The sequence below is a fragment of the Ascidiella aspersa genome, chromosome 1 (assembly GCF_963924565.1).
Source record: "Ascidiella aspersa chromosome 1, kaAscAspe10.2, whole genome shotgun sequence".
NCBI classification, from domain to species: Eukaryota; Metazoa; Chordata; class Ascidiacea; order Phlebobranchia; family Ascidiidae; genus Ascidiella; species Ascidiella aspersa.
In genome coordinates this window covers 3738322-3761547 of record NC_139447.1, presented here as the reverse complement: position 1 = coordinate 3761547, position 23226 = coordinate 3738322, and the positions used below count along the sequence as shown (strand labels likewise).

General features: G+C 38.1%; 1 protein-coding gene across 1 annotated transcript; it reads left to right on the top strand.

The window, feature by feature from the left end:
• The first annotated feature begins 1940 nt into the window (after window positions 1-1940).
• LOC146166604 (sodium-coupled monocarboxylate transporter 1-like) lies at window positions 1941-17019 on the top strand. Its single transcript, XM_083390053.1, has 14 exons — window positions 1941-3000; window positions 3802-3912; window positions 4193-4283; window positions 5098-5215; window positions 6431-6498; window positions 7753-7907; window positions 10251-10391; window positions 11056-11185; window positions 11791-11879; window positions 12468-12571; window positions 14142-14302; window positions 14750-14890; window positions 15359-15566; window positions 16721-17019. The coding sequence occupies exons 1-14, from the start codon at window positions 2873-2875 to the stop codon at window positions 17002-17004; spliced, it is 1929 nt and encodes a 642-aa protein (XP_083246179.1). The 5' UTR covers window positions 1941-2872; the 3' UTR covers window positions 17005-17019.
• Window positions 17020-23226: the final 6207 nt, after the last annotated feature.

The following is a 23226-nucleotide window of genomic DNA, read 5'->3' as shown; positions in this document are numbered from 1 at the left end:
CAAACAAAAGTGTTATGTAAGAAGAAAATCTACCTGAAAGAGCACCATATGGACTCATTTTAAGTGTTCGAAAGTTTTTACCAATAGCGGGGAGCTATGTAGTAAAAAAATTGCTAGTAACAAACAAAAATTAAAATTTTTTTCAATTTTGGTCCTGGTAAAAATCAAAATAGAACGCCAAAATGAGCATCTGTGCCCAAAATCCCTCGTCTATACCTATCATCGTACGCATGCCAATTGTCAATGCACGCAGCGCCGCCTCTCCAAACTAAATTCGAAAAATACCCACCAAGCCGGAACAAATATTGCCTAGTATACGCCCGGCATCAGTTATGTATTGATTTTACGGCCTCTCATGTTTGTACGCGAAGCAACATCGCGACCATACAGTTCGCCGTCCGGGTCGTTGTGTCAATTTTGAAGAGGACATTGTCTGCAAACACCCAAGCATTTGTAAACAGACCGTTAACCCTGCTAGAAAGTTCAGCCAAGTGCGGTTCGTATAGAAGCAGGGACGTTATAGTTAGCGGTTCGGGTTAAGTATTAAAACACCAACACAATTACCCATTTTTGTTTAAGCTACTTAGAAGTAAAAGGCTACACTATCTGCTACAGTTGCATTATGTAGCACAGAAAAACGGTCATCACCAGCACAATTGCTAGCTTTAGCTTAGGTTCGTACAATTTTAAGGAAATTTCTACGTATTTGAAAGTGAAAGACTACAACATCTGCTACAGTTTCAATATGCAACACAGATAAACAATCGAAAATTATAGAAGCGTTGACCTTACAGCTTGTGAAGGTAGGTTGTACTTATCGGCGAATTTTCATTGTGAGCTGAAAAGTTTAAAGTATTTTAGAAAAGCTAGCCTTAAAACTGAAAGAGATGTAACCAATTCGAGGTTTATTTTTATCCCGATACTTTGTTTAGCCTTATAAGAAATTAGCAAAAGTAGGCTACTTAGACGTTTAAGATCAGGGTTGCAATTTGCAGCTCAAAGTGTAGCTACGGTTTTCCTTTGCAAGCGCAAAACTTCAACTTGTATGTTGCAGTACAGGAAACCGGTTAGAATTACGAAACAACAACTTTCCAGACTAGTTTCGAAAATTAGCGAACAACTTCAGTGGTAATTCCCATCAGTTGAACAAACTGTTTTTGCTGTAAGCGGCTTTTGCTGATTTCGGTTTCGTTCCGGACGGCTGGGCAAATTGCAGCGGACTTGGTCGGGCTTGACGTAAATTACGCACCGCGGAAACGAAACGAGATAAAACGCGGGGAGTTTAAATGACGTAGTTCGAAGCCTGAGTCACCGACAGGTTGCGATTTTGTCGAATACTTCATATTTCATATTATGAAAGTTACCACCGTTTGCATTATTTCTATGAATAAAGGAGGTTGTTTTTTGTTCTACATTAATGATGTCAATAATGCCGATTGTTTTTTTTTGGAACATTCAAACCATGCTAGCTATACGTCGGTTTCCAGCCAGAAAGACTTGTGGAAAAAATAACGGCTTTCTGCAAAAATGATTATATTTATATAGTTTAATTCTGAACAAACAACACAATATACTTTTACAAGAAATTTTAAATGCCAACCCCAAGTTTACCTGTAAATTGTTTCTTTCATATATGCCAAAGTTGGTGCTTTGAAACGAAACGAACTTCGACGCGGAAAGTTTGAATGACGTATTTCCACGCATGAGTCACCAGCAGGTTTGCCGACTCAATTACTTTCTGCGCGTAATATTCGATTGTTTTTCGAGTTCCCTTCGCCTTAGAAGCGTCAACAACAATGGAGAAAACATACTTTTTCTGACGACGGGCAATAACAAACGGTGCGGTGATATAAACGTGTGCACAAATGAACAAGCTCACAGTAGATTGTTAAGGCCGCGTATATCTGCACACAGAGAAAAATAATAATCAAAATTGCGTTTGGCGGTATGAACGATTACTTATTAAATAAAGCTAATAAAGTGAATACGCCCGGGTAACTAAACTTGAAAGACTATAAGCTTTGAAGTGTAACTTAAAGATAGAGTTAGCTCCACCGGTCAATATCTGCTGCCGAAACGTCGGTTTATACTTCGTTTACACCAGAAGAGCGATTTCTATCTTTTGAAGTGTAACGTTTAGGTTTTGGATGGATGAAAATTGTTTGTTCCGTGTATAATATTAGAGCATTCTAAGTTGATTGTCTGAAACTTGTCGCTGCCACGGAGCTTCACTGTAGCAGACTTTTTGTCAGCTTGGTTATAATGCAGCACAATAGGGGGGGTCATGCCAGGACAGACCACTCAACAGGCAAAAGCATTTTCGCACTTCGGTATGCTTACTGCAGATGCCATACACTTTCAACTGCGTATAATGGCAGTATTCTTTAGTTTATCGTATGCACAAGTGTGGCTGTTTTCAAACGACACCTTTATTCGTTTGGTTTATTGAGTTCGGCATCGCGCTAATGGGGCTTCATTTTATTTACCTAGACTTGAATTGGAAAAAAAGGTTTTCGTTCTTTTCGCCTTGCGTTAAAACAGTTACCACCAAGTGGATGTGCTTTAGTATTGCTGCAGTGTAAGTTGAAGGACCTCGCTGCATTTTTTTTGTTGTACAGTCAGAAAAAGGTGCCTATAATTACAAGCTCAAGTGCTAAGTGATTTCATAATTGCCCTGTTTTGGGTATTTCATCTAAAACTTGTTTAATATTTAGTATCCGACTTAATTTCATTCGCTTTGTGATTTAATTTTTTTATTCATTTGCTCTTTATAAGTTATATATAATAATTTCATTTGCTTGTCATAACCACTCTTTTATTGGTGAAAATCGACAGAACAGAGTAAGGAAATTTAAGTTTCAAACGCGTAAAAATGTCTTTGACCACGGAAGATTATGTGGTGTTCGGCTTCACCCTCGGCATTTCGGCGGTGATCGGGATATTCTACGCTATCAAGGATCGAAAAAGCAAGGACAGCGATGACTACATGATGGGCGGAAGGTAGCCTAAGTGGTCTTTTCTTGGTGTAAAACTCAAGTGGTCCCGCTGTGTCCCTACGGGTGACCCTTTGCAGTGGAAATAAAAATATTAAAAGTTAACGCAAAGTAGCATTCCGACTGGTATTTGCATAACGCAAGATGTACATGAAACAACCCATTAGGGATCACTAGGGAGCATGAAACAACCCATTACCCGCTGTGTCCCGACGGACCTTGCGACATAAAAGCGCCTTTTTGCTACTGGGCGAAATAAAAAAAAATTAAAATTAACGCAAATGCAGCATAACGACGGGTATTTACATAACGCAAGATGTACATGAAACACCCCAGCAAGTTGGGTGCAGCGCGGTCTGGCAAGTGTTGCCTGTTGTTTCATCACAAGCAAGGTTATTGTCCTTTGTCCATATTGTATACGAACCGCAGTATATATACCAAGTTGAGCTGGTGCAAAACCAACTTAACAAACCACTCTTGCCGATTCTGCCTAAAACCCTATTATTCCAAACAGAAAATTACGCTGAATCCCACTGTGTAGGATACTGACAAACTGGCAGTGTTGTAATGGCTTAAGTGAGTGTACATAAGTCAGTGTTTTTAAATGACTTGATTTGACTTAAGTCATTTCAAAATGACTTATTTACAACACTGTATACTGGTGATTTTTACACGTTGCGCTATGGGTTAAACATATTTTATTTTAATTAGACTGAAAATGCGGTCCTATAGAAATAGAAATAGCACTCCGCACAATGTTAATTACGTTTTTTTGACACTTTTATATTACAGTGTTAATTCTTCGCAGGCAAATGAGCATGTTTCCGGTGGCACTTTCCCTCTCCGTGAGCTTCATGTCTGCCGTCACTGTTCTAGGAACACCAGCTGAAGTCTATCGCTTCGGGACCATGTACTGGTGGTAAGTTTAGCGGACTCCAGCCGTAAGACCTAAATGGTCAGAATCAGGTCTATACAACCTTTTACCTAACCCTAAACCCCACCCCCAATGACATCAATACCTCCCCTGATGATTTTAACGCAAACTAAACGCAAACTAATCGTCCCCCTCTTGCTAAAGTTTCAGGCGTTATCTGCGCCATCATTTCAGTGAATCCAAATTGTGTGCCGCGGCATGCTAGTGTGCATCGAGAGATTGTCAAGTATGCCGCAAAACATATTAAATTCGTATAATTGAACAGGTTTTTGCTTGCCATGTTCATCGTAGTGGTGGTGACAGCCGAAGTTTTCATTCCTGTGTTCTATCGTCTTGGGATTTCAAGCACTTACGAGGTAACTTTTCGCGTTTGTGTCATAAGGCTTTTTTCCTTTTTCTGACGTTCACTTGCTGATATATATTGTGCGGCAAAACTGCCTTGGGCCTTTTCTAATACCGCTTATACACGAGTATATATATCTTTACCCATAACCTAAAGAGTGCTGATTTGGCAGACACGTCACAACCGTTTTTATTTTGTCCTAGTCATAATTAATTCGTCTGTCGTATGATTTAAATCCCCGCGCATGTGATAAAAATAGCACCGTTATTAGCGGGCCTAAATCATTGTCAAATGACTATTTTTTCTCATGTTGTCGCTTGTCATTCGCTATGGTGCTATTTTTTCCTCTTATGTTTTATACCTGATTTTATAAATACTTCATCTGATACGAAAGCAAGAATCTTTCTTTTACATTTTATTGTCTGCGGGGGATTTCTTAGTTCCGAAAGTGTTGCAGCTTAACTATTTAAGGTGTATAAGGCAATTCCAATAAACGACCCAAAAAAGAAAATAGACCATGCTCTAAAAGCACAGATTGTATTCCAGTGCCTTCCCGTCAGAGATCTTTGGCGTGGAAAGCTTTTCCAGAATCACTCCAGTGACGTCATTTGGCGTGGAACATCACCGGCGTAGAAAATTTACCAAAAAAATGATCGTTTTAGAGTATATATCGTCCTATTTTGGCGTGGGATTTCAGCCAAAAAAGTTTGGCGTTAATCTTTGGCGGCCACAAGTTATTATGTAATGCAGTCATGCAAAACCTTTGGCATATTGGGTCTTTTGCCCAACGAACTTATACAGTTAATCATATCCTTCGAACGTTACAGTATCTGGAGAGACGATTCAACCGTGTCGTACGAGCGCTGGGAACGCTAACGTTTGTGCTGGAGAACGTGCTGTACGGTGGAATCGTCATGTACGCTCCTGCTTTGGCGCTTAGCCAAGGTAATTGTTTTTGGTTGGAAAACTATAGTGGTCGTTGACGGCCGACTTGGGCTGTAACGCGAAATTTGGTCCGGGTCCAAATCTGATCTGATCGGATCCATTTTGGCGTTGGAACAGCCGCTAAAACAGGTCCGGCTAGGCCCAAACTGGTCCGGCCTAACCCTAAACTTAGCCAGAATTGTTTTAGCGGCTGTTCCAACGCCAAAATTGATCCGACCGGACCAGTTTTGGCGCTTAATTGATTACGACCAAAACCGGGACCGATTTTGGCCGGACCAATTTTGGCGTGACAGGGCAACTAGATTTATTTTTGCTTTTTTAAAATAAGATTAGAAATAAGATTAGATTATTTTAGTTTTTTCGATACTAGATTAGAACTAGAATTACCTTTTAGTTAACAAAAAAAACAGAGTACAAACTACAATTCGAACTAGAATTACGTTCAATTATACGTAATCAATTTAGTTTAAATCGCAATTTAGAATGTAAATTGCGAATATTTCCTAATTTTTATAGGTTTTGGCTTTCCGACTGTAAAATTCACAAGTCGTTTCGACCAAAGGTTTTAATTGAAATTATTTGGTTTCGACCAAGAGACTAAAAATGCTGTTGGACAAAGTAGAGGACACAAACAATTCACAAACTAGATTAGAATTAGAATTGGCCGCATTTTGCTCTAATTCATTGCATTAGAAAACTAGAATAATCTAGATTTCCAAGTCTGCTTGGCAGCATATTTCACGCAAGACTGTCTTAAGTCGCTTCTGAATGATTGCAGTAAACTTATAACCAGGTAACGGGAGAATTGGGTAGTGTTTTCTGTTTAAAATGAGCAGGCTAAATGTCCACATTAGTAAAATAAATAGGTAAGAAAATACAACCACCCCGGACAAACACTGCCATTAAAAATAAATTGCATGAACACAAAGACCTTTCAAATATCCCATGAGAGGTGGATTGCACAACGCTTACATAACTGTTATACCAATATTCAAATATTGACTGAAGGTTTGCAGTGTGGTTGACAGTGGCAACTTTTGACGTCAATAAGTAAAATGTTTACAAAAGCCGTTTAAACAAGTTACACATTTAAGGTTTTCGTTTAAATGTAACGTTTACTATATATTTCCAGCAAATTCGACGCATAGCCCTAAAAATACCAGTGCTGATTTAAATGGGTTCTTAATTGGTTAACATGAATTTATATGCTTTCAGTGACGGGTCTTGATCTATGGTTGGCGGTGGGCACCACAGCTGCTGTTTGCACATTCTACACCTGCCTGGTAAGTAACAAAAACATAGTGCCTTTGCCTTTGTCTTTGAAGTGGAATGCTTGCCCAAAATCACGTCAGAGACGTCAATTTGCGTGGAATTTCGCTCGCCTAGTAATTTTTCCGAAACAAAATTTTAGTTTTTGGCGTATATATCGTCCTATTTGAATCTTTGTCGGCCACAAATGATGGAATGCAGTCATGGCGCTGGTGGTTAGGTTCAACCAGTCATCAGAGTTTAACTTATTGGCAAATTTGCACTGATTTCAGGTATTTTTTTATTACGGAGTACCCGGTAACACTAAACTAATCTATTTAACTTTGGAGCATAATGGTTGGAGGTTGTAGTAAGACGTAATAAGAATATCAAAGATATCTATCCACGTTTCCTTCTTTCTGATGTCTGCCTTAGCACTATATATATACTTACCATCAGTGACTTCTCTCTATGTTGAAAATGAATAAAGAGTTATTCGAAACGTTCAAAATGATACCTACTTCTGTATGGGCTTTGATATTCTTATTAATCTATTTAAGATAATTAGGGAGACACTATCCAACCCGAAAAAGTCTTTATCCAATGCGTTAAGCTTTTGCTTGCATGCTTAAAATAGTATCTGGATGATAAATAACTATACAACGGGCAAGTAATTGCTGGGTCGGATATCCCAGTGGTTTTCAGACTTAATTCGTGGCTGAGCTTTTCAATGATTCGAACTCTCTTATTACACAAATACCACCAATTAAAAAGGTCACAAAATAAAGACCGATGTAGTAAGAATGCCAAAGCCCATACAGAAGTAGGCATTATTTTGAACGTTTCGAATAACTCTTTATTCATTTTCAATATGAGATGTAGTCATCGTTCAACAGATGTTGAAAATGAATAAAGAGTTTTTTAAAACGTTCAAAATATTACCTACTTCTGTATGTATGGGCTTTGATATTCTTGATATTGAAAATATATAAAAAGTAGCTTGAAACGTTCAACGACCAATGAAAAAAGGAAAAAAATCGCATTCCATTTATCTATTTTGTGTTTGGTTCAAGACTAAAGTTTTTCATTTACGTGCATTCGAAACTGTTCCACATTTTTAACTCCACATCAAGAACCACTGAGTTAGCCCAAAAGGTTTTATCAAATATCAGCCTCCAGCCGATGTTTTAAATAGAAATTCCCTAACTTTACAATACAACTTTGCGTTTGCGGCAATTCCACGGTCATTTGTAATAGTCTTGATATCTAAAAGATCTATTCTGTGTCAGGGCGGACTGAAGGCTGTGATCTGGACCGACGTTTTCCAGGCTGTGATAATGTTGGCCGGCTTTCTGGCGGTCACCATCAAGGGTTCAATTGAGGTCGGCGGCCTCAACAGGGTCTGGGAAATTTGCGAGGAAAACGGTCGCGTGGATTTTGTTCAGTGAGTATAGAGACTTGTTATCTTCTTCGTTAGGGATTTCTCTCTTTGGTAAAGTTACTATTTGTAATGGAGCAGTGATGTGCGATGTGCAACATTTGGACCAGGGTTTTTTAACTAGGGTTGCGAGAACCGTTTCAAGGGGTGCGAGGATGCTAAATCAGACACAGAAAATATATGACTGTAGTTTATTTATTTTGCTTAGTTAAGTGTCAAACTAACTTATGAGAAGTGCATTGGCAAGGAAAACGGTTAAGAACCACTGTTTTAGACCAAGGGGCCAAATTTGCATATCTGGGTAAAAGAGGGTTTTTTGTACACCCTTCTGGATAAAAAACTGTACAGGTTAAACAATTTTTGAGCCAAATATATTCGCCTTAAGGGATGCAGGTTGCACAGCCCTGTTATAAAGGGGGGTACAGCAAAAAATTGGTACCGTTTATCGGATAAAAATAGAAATCTCTTAGGTTGTCAAATTTGAGCTCAGGTTGTCAAAACAAAAATGACCGCATTGCAAAAGTGAGAGGACGCGTCCCTTTTGATAAGAGGTCGTTGTCATCAGTTTCTGTGACTTCCCGGAATTACTTTACTTTAACAGGGTGTTTTTTTTCTTTATTTGCGTTTTTAAACAAGTCAACCATTGTGCAATATGAACTTGGAGTTTATTACCCCCGGGTTCTAGTTTAATAGCAACACTTTCAAATTACGTTTTACAGCCTTTGGGTATTTCAAAGCTTTCATCAATATTAAAGTTGGGTATAACTGCCTTTATCGTAAGTTTTTACGTTTTGCCGTTCAATGACACGATTTCACATAAAACAGAATATAACTTTTAACTTCTGTGTTTACACAGTTGAAACTTAATGTGTATTTAAGGAGGGCAGGTCAACGACATGACTTTTACTTCGGTACCAGGCTTAATTGTTAGTTTTTTTGCACACGACATACGGAACAATTTAGCCTATACCACTTTAAACGTTTAATAGGGGCCTCTTCTCAACAACTATAGTGTCACAAAAATGTCGTTTCGTTAAATTTTATAAAAGTTTAATTGTTTGGGGAAAAACAAATCTATTAATGTAGCTTGATAATAAATTGCAAAGACAAAAAGGTCGAGTAGATGGACATCATTAACTAAAGATGATACAAGCTCGTGTCGAAACGTCTTAATCAAGACCATGTCAATCTACTCGACCTTATTGGCTTTTTATCAAGTTGTTGTAAGACAAATTTGCCCCTAATCGCCTTACATTTATCTTTTCAAAGCTAAAAAAATGTTAAAATGCTTTATTGCGTATATTTTATTATGAGGCCAATCAAACAACTCCTCCGGAAGCTGTTATGTCACATTGGTGTATTAGTTAGTTAGTTATACCTCGGCTTACGACTATATACGACAGGTCAAAAGTCGGCCATTGTCTTGCGAATTTTGTTCAGCAAATATTTGCGAACCTCCTTGTGTTGATTCAGCTATCAGGGTTAAGTTAAGTCCCGTGTCTTTCCTGACCTTTACTCGTACATAATACTCCTTTGTGCTGTTCGAGTCTATTTCAAGAAAAACAAACAACGAATTCGGAGGAACAGGGTTAACGCGCCATTAATTAAATCGAAGGCTGAAACGGCAAGGTAAACAGTTGACAATTCAATTTTATGATTCAGTTTTTCATATTCCTCAACAAATCTTTAAAAACATGCCGGTTATAAGTTGTATTCTCGCATCATTCCGATATACGTAAAATCGATGCCAAATTATGTAGGATTAATGTTGAAGAGTAACCAAAACTCAATAGTGCCTAATACAATGCAAAAAGTCAAACTTATTTGAAAATTTTCATTTCTTAAACCAACAAGGGCAGAATATTATCCATATCCAATATTGGAAAACATGTTACAGCACCCTATTGTTTACAGAGAGCAATACGTATAAAGCCTAGAGTCAAGGGCCACTCAGGTGTGCTGAGGCCCCAAGTTATAGTACTTGTTTCGACATTGTGTATAGTAGTGCGGTTTATCACACATAGTTTTATTACGTGTCGATTTAAACATGAAGCTAATATGAACTGGTTTTCGTAATTCTGTGTGCACGCCTGCCTTAAAATATACAGTCACTCCATAACTCCACTAGCACACACAAACACATGAAAACACACAGAATCACACATAGCCTACATACACTCACCACACACGCACATACACAAACATTCAATTAATTCTTATCACACTATTCCTTTTCTGTTTACAAAGTTTATGTATATTTTAAGGTAACCAAAGTTACCTAAAAAAAAAAGTTTTTTCAGAAAGTTTTTGTTCGATATAATATCAAGAACCTGCTTGTTTTGTTCGCAGCTTCGAGACAGACCCGCGTATTCGGCACACGTTCTGGACCATAATAGTAGGCGGCTCATTCTTGTGGCTGGGAGTGTACGGTGTCAGCCAGTCAATGGTACAGCGCTACCTGGCGTGCAAGAGTGAACGACAGGCAAAGGGGTAAGACAATTTGCAAGCACTTCACAGCACGGTTTCTTAACCAGTGGTTAGAGAACTGTTCCAAGGGGGTGCAGGGATGCTAAATAGGCTAAGACACGGAAAATGTGTTTATGTTATTTATTTATTTGCTCGGGTAAATGGAAAACTAACTCACATTTTGATATTGTGTTGCTGTGTTATCAGTTACTGGTGTAAAAATTATATTAGAATGGTTTTGTTATTTATGCAATTCTAGAAGGGGGAGCAAGAATTGTTTGGTGATTTAAAAGAAGTGCAGCAAGGAAAAATGTTGGGTACCACCGATTTAGAGTAACCAATCCTGCATTTTGGTTCAGTTTTAGCCATTCAGCACTCTTAGATAGTGTATTACATAGTCTTTGCTTGTTTAGTTTTGATAAACCTTCGTGTTTGCACTACTTTGCCGTATGTTGAATAAATATACTTTACAACGTAATAAGAATACCAAAACCCATACAGAAGTAGGTTGCATTTTGTGAAAATTTGAAATACTTCGTTTTTCAGTTTCAACATCGTTGAATAAACAGTTATTCGAAACGTCCACAAAATGATACCTACTTCTGTATGGGCTTTGATATTCTTTAAAACGTCTTACTACAACCTCCAACCATTATGCTCCATATTTAACAATGTTGTTTCGTTTTAGCGCTCTGATGCTTAACTGGTTCGGCTTGGTGATCATCATCAGCTTGTGCTGCTTGAACGGAGCGATCATGTACGCTTACTATCACGGCTGCGACCCTCTCTCCACGGACCAAGTGGATGCGCCAGACCAGGTGAAATAAAAAGCAAGACAAACGGTATAAGCCATGGATGGGCAATTAGTTTCAACAGCGGGCCTCATAAGAAACAGAAACTGCCTTGGAGGGCCGTGTCAAAAAAAGGGATATCAAATACACGTAATACATGGAATTCCTTTTAAAATAATTTTTAAATATGCTTGTTTACACAAGCTGGTAAGAGTAGAAAAAAAAGAGGATGCCTTAAAAAATCTTACGGCCTATATTCACATGCAGCCACTTACTGCTGTTAACTTTTAGAAATCGTAAATTTTGTTGCAAACTTTATGTAAAGCGTCGATCCAATAGCTGGTTTCCAAATGATGCTCTAATTAAGGTCTGTCAAGTCGTTATAAGAGCAAGTCAATTTCAAGTCATTGACACAAAAGTAAAACGTTAAACTATTAAAATTGGTTAACTCATCCCATTATGAGCAACAACTCAACTCAAAAATAACACAAACGAGATATACAGAAATGAAATTGTTTAACGTGCCGAAACGTTTGAGAAAATAATCATATTTATTGTAATACAAAGTCGGATGCTTCAAGGCAAATCGGGTACTGTGAACGATTTAGTTAAATATTTGATGTTTCTTATAGCTTCTTCCCCTCTTTTCTCTGGCGTTATTTAAAGACAATCCTGGGGTTACGGGACTTGTCGTTTCCTGCGTCTTTTCCGGAAGTTTAAGGTGAGTGAAGAGAAACGAAATCAGTAAACTTTTTACATTATTTTAAGGTTGTTCACATTGTAATATCAGCACGTCCAATACGTGTGTATATTTCATAATTAGACCCAAACAACTAAATGTACCAGTTAGAATATTACTTGTGTGCAGCAAGTTCAATAACAGTTGGCATTCATTTAAGAACCTATTTCCATTTCTCAAGAGAATCCTTCCATTTCTAAAGAAAATCGAACTAATAACATATTCCACATAATTATGGCTCGATAAAATTATCCAATTCGATAAACACGTAAAATATCCAATTCTTAAACAACGTAAATAATGTCTTGTTAGAGTTACAGTGAGGCTTAGGGTAAGGTTTTACGAGTGTACATTTTTGCGCACATTGTGTAAAATCCAGCCTCCAGAACAGTGCTAAAACTGATTTTCGGAAGAAAAATTACAATTAAAGAAACACACCTGGCAGCAACAGTATATTTGCTAAACTGGTATTGGGTATAGCACATTTAAAAGGATACACTATACTTTGAACCCTAAGTTGCGTAACGCATTGACTTTCATTTAATCAACCACCTTATAAATTTTATGCAGTACTGTGTCGTCTGGGATTAACGCAATGGCCTGTGTCATTATCGAGGATTTCGTAAAACCGGTGACAAAATGGTCCGAGCTGCAGTACACCTGGGCGTCAAAATGTAAGTTATTATTTTGGTGACGAAACACCGTTTTTGACGTAATTTCAAAGAAAATTATTTTAAATCATTGAGCAGCTGCGGTTGAAGATATTTTTTTACCGATATGCCTCCTTTTTCATGCCTCCATTTTTATATAGGCTATAGCAGAAAACTGGTTAAATCTGTCAACCCAAGTTCAAAGTTTCAACAAAAAATCTGCTCCAAATTAAAAACAAAAATATTTTACGAATCTTTTCTAGCAAGTAAACTTGCTTCAAGATCATTTCATTTTTTGAATGCATAAAGGTATGCGTCAAAAAACATTAAAGTTTTCTCTAAATTTCGTAAAGTTGGTGACACCTACATATACAATCCAGAAAGTATACAAGATCATTTCATCTGCAAAAAATAGATTTACTGCAAAATTACAAGTTGACACTAAAAGGCGAAAGATCGTTTGACGACCGAGTTTATGGCTCAACAAATCTTTTTTGCCTTGCAAGCAAATTCTTTTTGGGATTTAAGCTTTAAACCCCTTTAGGGCTGTTTTAACAGCATGTGTTTTTACGAGATGTTTGAATCTGCTTAGACCTTTTAATAAGTATGTTTAATACACAATACAATATAAATACATCGTCTGAAATAAAGTTTTAGTCTTTAAACTTACTACTTTATTGGATTTTTTTAATACTGCAAAAAGTTTACCAGCACCATAAGTTGTTTTCCAATATAAAAAAAGGCTTGCCAGCATAGGAAAAAACAGTATCTTGAAAAAGGTGAATCACTCACGTGACAGCAGCTCGATTTACTAGCGTGCGTCAGTAAGCCTACTTATAAAGGCCACAGCGAAATGGCGGTGATAAACTTTTACAGCTAGTAACCGATAGGATAACTAACAAAGAGCCTATTATTTTGTTTTTTGTACAAAGCAGAACTGGAATGTTGACCAATGTTGGCCTGAATTGCTGTAAAAGTGTACTTAAAGAGCAGCTTGTGTTATATAAGCTACCGACCTTTGGCTTGTTTGAAATAATACTTTACCAGCCTTTTTAGCATTTTTCATAACTTTTGCCTATTTTATAATCTTTGTAAATGGTCGTATTTGTCTAATTCCAAATAGGGTAATCAGGTGGCACTATATAAAGACAAATTGTACTGAAAATTTGGACAAGCTTTCGCACAACCGCGCTCCATCAGGTCAAATTAGAATTGAAAGCAATTAAAATGCACAAAGTAGAAGCACTATCGCGAGTAAAAAGCGATAAGAATGAATAATCATGATCTTGACTTAAATAGAACACGTTATGTAAAACTACGCCAGCACGTTGTACACGTCACTTATAAGTTTCCTTACATCCAGCGGCAGATTAACATTAGGCTACTAAGGCTATAGCCTTAGGCCTTGAAAAAATTCGGCCCTTTTTTAAGGTTAAATTTTCTGAAGGCTGATAGTCATACAGATCCGTATTTTTATCTCTTTTTGTCGCTCGTTTTGCAAAATTAGGCCTTTTTTAAACAGCCTTAGGCCTACAGCATCCTTAATCCATCCCTGCTTACATCCACATTAAATGCTGTGTGTTTACTTTCACAGTTGCTGTTATTGTGTTCGGTGGTCTGTGTCTGGCGATGGCCTACCTTGCCTCGCAGCTAGGTGGCGTATTAGAGGCAGCACTCAGCATCCTGGGTCTTGTAGGGGGACCGCTTATCTCCCTATTCTCGCTAGGAATGATGTTTAACTTCACAAACTCGTGGGTAAGTGAATTGCCTTCTAAAATTTTGTTTTGTAGTGCAAAATGCACTAGACGCTGTCGACACAGATAAGGCACATTGGTATAAAATGAGAAGTGTAAAGCATATATCAAAGTAGGACCACGTGTGGTTATTTTTTTGGAAACATCTTAAATCGGAATGTTAACAGTCCTTAAATCCAATTTTTCTTTTAATTGTGAAATCAAATTTGTTTGAAGTGACAGGTACGACTTACCTGGGTTGTAAACGCAAAAAGAAAAAAATACATGCATTAACATACCAGAAATGTGAGCTTGGGTAAAACTGCCCTATGCCAGTGAATTAGAAATCCGAGTATAGAGACCAATGAAACTAAACGTAATTTAAAGTACATAATAATTGTTTTTGTAGTAACCAAACTGTTACTATTTGTCCAAGGCGGTCTTAAAAAACAACTTTACTTTTCTATAGGGTGCTGGAATAGGCCTCATAAGCGGACTGACGTTTTCGTGTTGGATTTACATCGGGAGCGAGCTGCTGTCAGACGAATTAGCGGCTACTGGAAACAACTTCAGTCGCATCTTACCTCGATATTACAACGAATCCGCGTGTGTAAGTAGTTCCTAATGAATTATGTCATCGTGATGTATAGGTCAGTACTTCTAACTTTTTTTCATGGTGAACCAAAAACTAAAGCGTAAATAAAACCGCGTAATCTTGGCGACCAAGTTTTCTATCTTTGCTGAACTTTTTTAAGTGTGAACAAAACATTAAAAATTGGTGTAACTAAGTTCGAATTAATTCCATGTATTGGTGTAGACTAATTAGAATCAACAGAAATATAAGGTTTGCATTTTGCCAGAAGTTATAGGCATAGTCGCTGCACAGGCAAATAAAAAAAAATTAAAATTTTTCATAGTTTTGCTTTTATTCGAGCTGGTTCCAAATGCGATTGATTTGTATATAAATCATGTTGCTTGTGAAGCAATATTCAGTGTATCCATTTATTACACGAGAACAGCATTGCTTAATTCCGGAAGAAGGCACATCAACTAACTAACACTTCGCAATATTTCTCAGACGCATTTGTTCCCGGTCCAAAACGACAGCGACCTGACGACCGCAACCATCACAACTCAACTTCCTACAACGGTGGCCAATCTTGCTACAACCACCGAACCGGAGGCGTTGGGAATCTACGACCTCTACTCCATCTCATACGTCTACTACAGTTGCCTCGGATACGCAGCCACACTGTTCGTCGGTCTTATCGTTAGCCTGCTTACCGGTAAGTTCATGGTTTTCATTTCGACGTAAATTTCATCTCGGCCAATGTTGACCGACAAACGTTTTTTACGTTACACGCGGTTTTCAAAAGCGACTTTTTGAGGTCATTTTAAAACAAGTGCATCAGGGTTGTAAACAAGTCATTGTGAGATATATCAAGTCCCAGTCAAGTTATTTGAAAAAAACGTAAGTCCGAGTCAAGTCTTTTGCAAAAAATAACAAGTCAATGCCCAGTCCAAGTCATCGGTTGCCCAAGTCAAGTCTCAGTCAAGTCATTATGAGAGCTAGTCAACTTCAAGTCATGTCATTAACATAAAAGTAAAACGTTAATTTATTAAAACTGGTGAATTCGCCCGAATCTGAGCAATTCAACTTGAAAGTACCACAAACGCAAAATACGGCAAGCAAACTGTTTAACGTGCAACACTTGAGATAAATTTTAATAACAAACACCTAATTTACTCCTAAGTTATTTGCCAAAATGACTTAAGTCCAAGTCAAGTCATTTGTCCAAAAAACTTAAGTCAAGTCACGTAATTTTGGTTAAAAGACTTAAGTCAATAAAATCACATGAAAACAATGACTTAAGTGCACTTAAGTCAAATCAATGACTTAATTGCAACACTGAAGTACATATATAATACGCGCGATGAATTACATGTTGTACATTGAAGACATTTTTATCGCCTAAAATTTATACTTTGCAAGAAAAAATTAAAAGTTTCAAAAATACAAGTTCGGCATCGGTAACTAAACAAAAAAACGTATAGCAATTGCTGATTGCTGCCCCAACGCAAGCAGACCAACTGTACCCTGTATCCAGCAAAATACGCCAGAGTTACAAAAATGACAAAATACCCAGAGAAACGGTTTGCAACCGCTCTTCTCATTCACCTTTGCTTCTTTTACGAAAAATAATATCTATTTTTACAAGTTAAAGGTTACAAGGCTTTAACCCATGGCTTTGAGATTTTTTTATGAGATTTAAGAGTATATCTTGAAGTGTTCTTTTACTCATGGCTTAAACTAGCTTAGGGCGTTTGGGAGTTTTCCAGAAATTCTTGAGTAAATCGCGGCGGTTTCTGCGTAATATGGCAGCGAACCGGTTTGGAAAAGTACTCCTCTCATTCACATTTGCTCCTTTTGCTTTCAAAGGCGGCTGGCGAACGAGAAAGGAGGTCGACTCCCGTCTTCTCTACTTCTTCTTCGATCACTGGGTCTTCGGCTGGATTCCGGAGAAGTACAAGGCCTGGACCCGGCTCGGGTCGAAGCCGGTCGACCCCGAAATGTACCGTGAAAAGGACGAGGAAGATAAGATGATGAACTCAGGGGTCGCGCAAGAAACATCGATGTTCAACGGGAAACATGACAAGGATTTACCGGCGAACGGGGTAAGTACTGGTGGTGGTCTGATCGAAAAGGACTGGCAGAAAATTTGATTTTAGAAAAAGAGAAATAATTTTCTACTTTTAACTGATATAGAATGGTTGTGCAAAAGCTTATCGACAATGGTACACTTTTAAAAAACAGCTATAGATACCACCGGCTTACAAAAGTGCAACACATCGATTCGATAAACGGCGTCATAATCGGAATAGGGTAATCCGGTGGCGCTATATAAAGAAAAAGTGTATTGACCGTGCTTCATCAGGCCAAAGAAGAAAATCGAAAATGATTTTAGAAAATACAAATGCTTGACCTGATAAGCACGGTTGTGCGAAAGCTAGTCGAGAATTTAATACAATTTGTCTTTATACAATGCCACCAGATTACCCTATTCAGAATTAAACAAATACGACCATTTACAAAGATTGGTATAATCGGAGTCCAACTCTAATAAAATAACTAAAGGGCTAAATGCCATCAGTTGGCTCGTGAAAATTGTGTATTAAAGCTTCGCAGGCTTAGACGTAGGCCTATTTAAGAAGAAGAAAATATTTTGTTATAGAATAGGTTACTTTTCAAACTAACACAAACTTGCACGGCATGCTTTGAAAAACGGCTAGAGAGACTACTCGCTTACAAAAATGCAAAACATTAATTCGATTAACGGCGTATAGAACTCTGACAAAATCCCAAAATCGACGTCAAATTAACCCGTTCGACCTCCGCAGATCACCAATGTCAGTTTCCAGCCCTACGAGCCCCACGTTCTGGAACCGGCCCCAAAGTACCCCAGCAGTAGTGACTTGTCAAGCCAAGGCCCAGCGGCGCCACCCTACGAGGAAAACGACGAGATCGAAATTGGAACAACCAAGATGTAGCTTTCTACATTCCACAGAGGAACTGTTTGAGCGCCGCAAGCCATTCTGCTTTCTGACATTATGTGCTTTTTTTGTGTTAAGCACTCCACTCTCCTATAAACTCGATTTCAAACTGGAAAAATCAAACACTGCACTTTGATCACCGCGTTTACCATATAGAGCAGGGGTTCTCAAACTTTTTTTAACGCGGACCCATCGAACAATTTGTTTGGGTCGCGTAGATCAGGGTCGGCATGAAATTTTTTGAGATATTGTCACAAATTAATATCATGAAACGATTTCAAAAACCTGCTGTTTTTAGTCCAACAAATGCAAAACCAAATAAATTCCATTAAAGGAGAAGGCACCAAAGCATTTTTACTTCATATAATTTTCTTTCAAAAATTAATTTGTTTTTCAAGGTATACACTAATATTTCAGTTAGGCCTTCATGGACCCCCTAACACTAGTTCACCTACCCACAAGGGGTCTATAGACCCCAATTTAAGAACCCTTGGTAAAGATTAACTTCTCCTTTCGAGTGAGGTCAAATGTACATTATAGTTCTTGCTGACTAAGACTCCAGAAAACAACTTGCAGCACACTTTGTTTTACAACTGGGGGCGTAAAAGTTTTTCAAATCGCTATTTAACGTTCTGCTTTCTTCATTTTCATATGCACTTTTCGCTTCTTCTAAGTATGATTTTTTGTTGTCACATTTTTCTCGCAATACGATTGTTGTCTTTAGAAACGTTAGCGGACATAATTAAAAAAAAAAACTGTGCCGAACGATAAACACGAAGTTTTAAGTTTGGTTTCAAAAAAAGGCATTGGTGCTATTTTATACACAACCTTCAAGGTGTGTTTTTTACCAGAATGCAGTGGTATCTTTCGGTGTATATAGGTAATATGTATGGTTAAAAATGTAGCTGTTTGTTTTTATCTAAGTGCCAAATATACCACAACGTTCAGCCTTATTAAATCTAGCGCAATTTGTATACCGTCTGGTCTTGCTAACTGTACACACGGCAGGGTTTGCACAATATAATCGAAGAAAACTTCAAACAGGCCTTTCAAATAAATGCAATACCCTTATAAGTTTTAACTTGTTCGCTTATTTGTTTTTCATATGTGCGAACGGTGTTATGTACAGTCTTAGTAGGCGTTATGGTGAATAATTCATGACAATCACGTACCCTCCTTTGTTCCCGTTGAGCTGAGGTTTTTTGAAGCGATTTGCAACCATTGGTACAATGCCAAAATGTTTATTTAGATCATTTGTGCAATTCTGCCTTTATAGTAATACAGCATCCCTAATCGCCTGGCTTATAATTGGATTCTTAAGTTGAGCGACTATTTAATGATAATCTGACTCGGACAACGCATCGAGGCAGTCAAAAGTAAATGTAATTTTAGTGAGGTTATGCTTATAGCTGAAACAAAAAAAAAACAGAAAATGAGCACCAAAATGTGCAAAAAATGTGCGCACATTTTAAAATGCCTTTAGAAATGGAGTTGGGGTTGGAGTTGAAGTTGGTGTTGGTGTTGGAGTTGGAGTTGGTGTTGGTGTTGGTGTTGATGTTGGAGTTGGTGTTGATGTTGGTGTTGGGTTTGGGGTGGGGGTTGGTGTTGGAGTTGGAATTGTGTCCGCTTTACCTATCTCAAATGTGCGGACATTGTACTATTGAACGTGTACGGACATTCTGAAAAAAAAATTGCGCACATTTCTGAAGGCATTTTAAATTGCGCGCACAATCTGAAATATTTTTGTACATTCTCGCGTGCACTTTTCACGCACATTGTGCAAAAAATGCTCGCTTCCCCGTCTCGGTCAATGGCTTTACTACAAGAAAAGAGTTAAGAAGGCGTGACCAGTATTTTCTGTGAAGGTCACCCATGGATGTAAATATAGGGCATATGATCCCAAAAACAAAATTTATCTGTTCCCAAAGGCACGAACAGTCCTTTTTTTGCACTGATATTTCTGCGTTAAAACTGATTTTAGTCAGCTGAAAAGGTTAACTTGGGTTTTTATGGATGAATAGGACAGTAACTGACTGTTTTTCGCATGGGTTGGTTTTGCGGCAGACATCGCTGTCAGAAGTTACAGTAGTTTGCCTAACTTTAATGTTGTAAAACTTTACGGCGGTCTAATTTTCAGCCAAAGCTTTTGCTACTAGCGGTCGGCGACAAACAAAGAGCGCAGTTTCGTTCGAGAAAGAATGATGTAAAAGTGTTTTTGAAATAGTAAAATGCCGTTTCGTCTTTGCAACAGGAATGGAGTTTTACTGGGGAATACTGGCGTGACGTCGACCAATGAATTGACTATAGGACTTCTTTTGTCAGTTTTCTTTTTAATAATTTACCAAAGTTTCACTTGGCATTACAAAAACAAATTAATTTCTCTTAATTGCCCCCATGTTATAAAACAGAAAGTAGTAAAAGCAAGCCAACTTTTTTTGGAACGAGTCATTTCAAACAATCAAGTAAAAAATATATCGTTTTTATTTGGGTTAACGACTTTATGTAAATCTTTATTTGGAGTTCATAGACGAAGATCATGACCCTTTTACACTCTTGTTTTGCATTAGTCATTGTCGGGGGCTAATTTTTGTTTTGTGGGGAGCTGAGAAATTTTAGTAATTGCAAATAGACTTCAGAAATCTGCTTATTTCAGTCCAAAAAAGTGAAATGTAAATACATTCGGTGCAAAACCGTTTTATTTTAAATTAAACTCTCTTCTTAAAAAAAATTATAACCTTTTAAATGCACTAATATTTCAAATAGGACTCCCAAGTGGTCCATTGACCCCAGTTTAAGAACGCCTGGTATAAGGGCATGGCATCCCCTGACCTGCGACTGTTCATCGATAATTTCATTAACATCACTAACGACAATTCAGCAGCCATAGGCGTAGCCAGGGGGCCACAGGGGTCATGCCTATTATTACTTTGCAATAATTATTAATGGAGTTTTACTACTTTTAGCCATTTTGTATTTGCTCTTTGAATGGATTTTGAGTATTGCGTTAAAACTCAGTCAGTTGCTGCTCGAAACGGTTTGCTGGCATATTTATTTGTATTCGATACGGCAGTTCATATAAGCAAAAGCTAAACAAAAAAGTACAAATTGTTTGCCCTAAAATTTGCCCTAAGGCTACGTCACTCAGCAGCGTGCCACATTGCTTTAAACAAAATTCCAGAGTCACCTCATTCTCAGTAACAACAAGCTCATAGTGGCCGCAAATAATGGCTTTGACGTAACCAGCGATGTTATGTACAGCTTGACGTGCTGGAATCCCAGTCGAATGTTTGCTGTGGCGTAATATGCCGTTCCGCGGCTTAAACCAACTTTCTGGGCTGTGCCGCATTGAAGTTGCTTTGTTCAATTGGAATTGTGGCAAAGTGAAAGTGGTAGATCTAGATAGGCGGTTGTAGCGGTAAAAAGCAATATTGCGTGTTCGAAACGCGGTTACGAAAAGGTATGAATTTTTCATCTGTATTTTCAACGAAGCTTCTTTGCTTCACAGCGAACACTTTTGTACAAACGAATCAGAATAGTTGATGCGCCTGTCGGAGCGTGACACCCATAGGAATGTGACGTCACAAAGGCTTACGGAAACAAAATGTCTGGGGAACGGTTATTAAAAATGCGGAAGGCGTTAACGCGGCTTCGAACTAGCGGTGTACTTTATAGACGCCCAACTACTGATGTGTTGTTGGAATCGTGGTGAATTGCTGGTAACCAGGTGGAACTGTCATTAGAGCGGTCACACAGACAGTCGCGGCGGCAGTGTTGTAAACAAGTCATTTGAAAATTCCCAGTCAAGTCATTTGACTAAATAACAAGTCAAGTTCCCAGTCATTAAGGTCATTTCAACACTGCGTGACAGCCACCGTTGTTATTTTGCACTTACTAACAAAACACAGCCTACCTTACGCCTGGCCGGCTGCTACCACGCAAACGAAAAACAGCAAGATAAGTTTCCGCCATATGACGTAGTAGCTCTGCGGTAGAACAAGTGCTTTAACAGAGCCTAGCCGTGATGCAGCACCGTTTGTCAACGTCAAAGGACGGACAGCGCATTGAAGCTTGTGTCTCCATTTGCAACAGGGGACGACGTTGAATGTGCACTTGGAAATGTGCAAAAACAGTTTAAAATGACTTTAAAAATGTGCGCATTTTTGAGTCAGAGTCAGAGTCAGAGATTACTTTGGTTAAATAAACATTATTGCCACTATTTTAAGTGTGACCGGAACGGGCAAAGGTTAACTTATTTAGGTTATTAAGCTGATTGTTGCTAGAGAGCTAGCAAATGTAGTTACCTTAGATATTTAACACGTAAAATTTTCTAAAAACAAACGGTGATAGTAAATGGTGTAGGCACTGACTCCGTATTATCAGATAAGTACTAACGACCTGTCAGTTCCAATCTAAAACTATTATTTGACATCTGTGTTCTATATAAAATATCGAGAGTTTAAAGCGTGCCCACGCCATAATGGACTCTGTTATTAAACTGTTGATACAAGACATAGTGGCTCCTCTGGTATTTCTAATTGTTAGTCTAGGTTTCGGCAACATATTCAAATCGCCTACTTTAAGCTTCTCCGAGTTTTCAGTGTCATTCACCCTGAAGAGGTGAGTTAAATAGATTGCCAAAAAAACAGCCGATCGCTGCGAGGCGATAAACAGCAGGGGGGTTGAAAACCCAACAGTTGCCGCAAGATGCCCATGTTTTATTCACAATAGAATATGCGCACGTCAACGGGCTTCATTCATCGGGCGACCGCGAACAGCGTTTGGTTTAACCTCGAATATTGCCTTGGCGCGGGCAAACCTTTGCGGTCGGTTTAAACAAGCCTTCTTAACCTGGGGTAAATTTAGCGTAGGTGAAAATTTCCTCGTTTAAGGGGTTAAATCAAAGGATATGTATTCAAGCCCTGAATATTCTGGCTTCGTTTTCTTCAACTAACCCATGCAAATGCGGTTCTATGCATTGCTGACTATCGAATATTGAGCACGAAACCGACTTCATGATGAATCTGTTATTCGTTGAGCATTATCTGCCAATTTACCGGACATTTAACAACTCGTTGCCAAAAAGCAAGGGCAGCCGTCGCATTGAATATATCTGATGTAATTTGTTATTTTCGTTTTAACATAAATGAGCACCATTTTATATAATAGGGGTAAATCTAATATTTATCTTTGTTAAAAGGGTAAAACATACAAAAAAGGTTAAGAACCCCTGGTTAAAGAACAACAAAAGATAGTCAACCTACAAAATCTCAAGCTATAATTTCAACGGCGAAGTAAACATACTTACGTAGCTTTTTTTTAAAAATACCACCACAATAAGACTTGCTTATATTTTATGAATATTAAAAAAATAAAAATAAAAAATATATTAACATT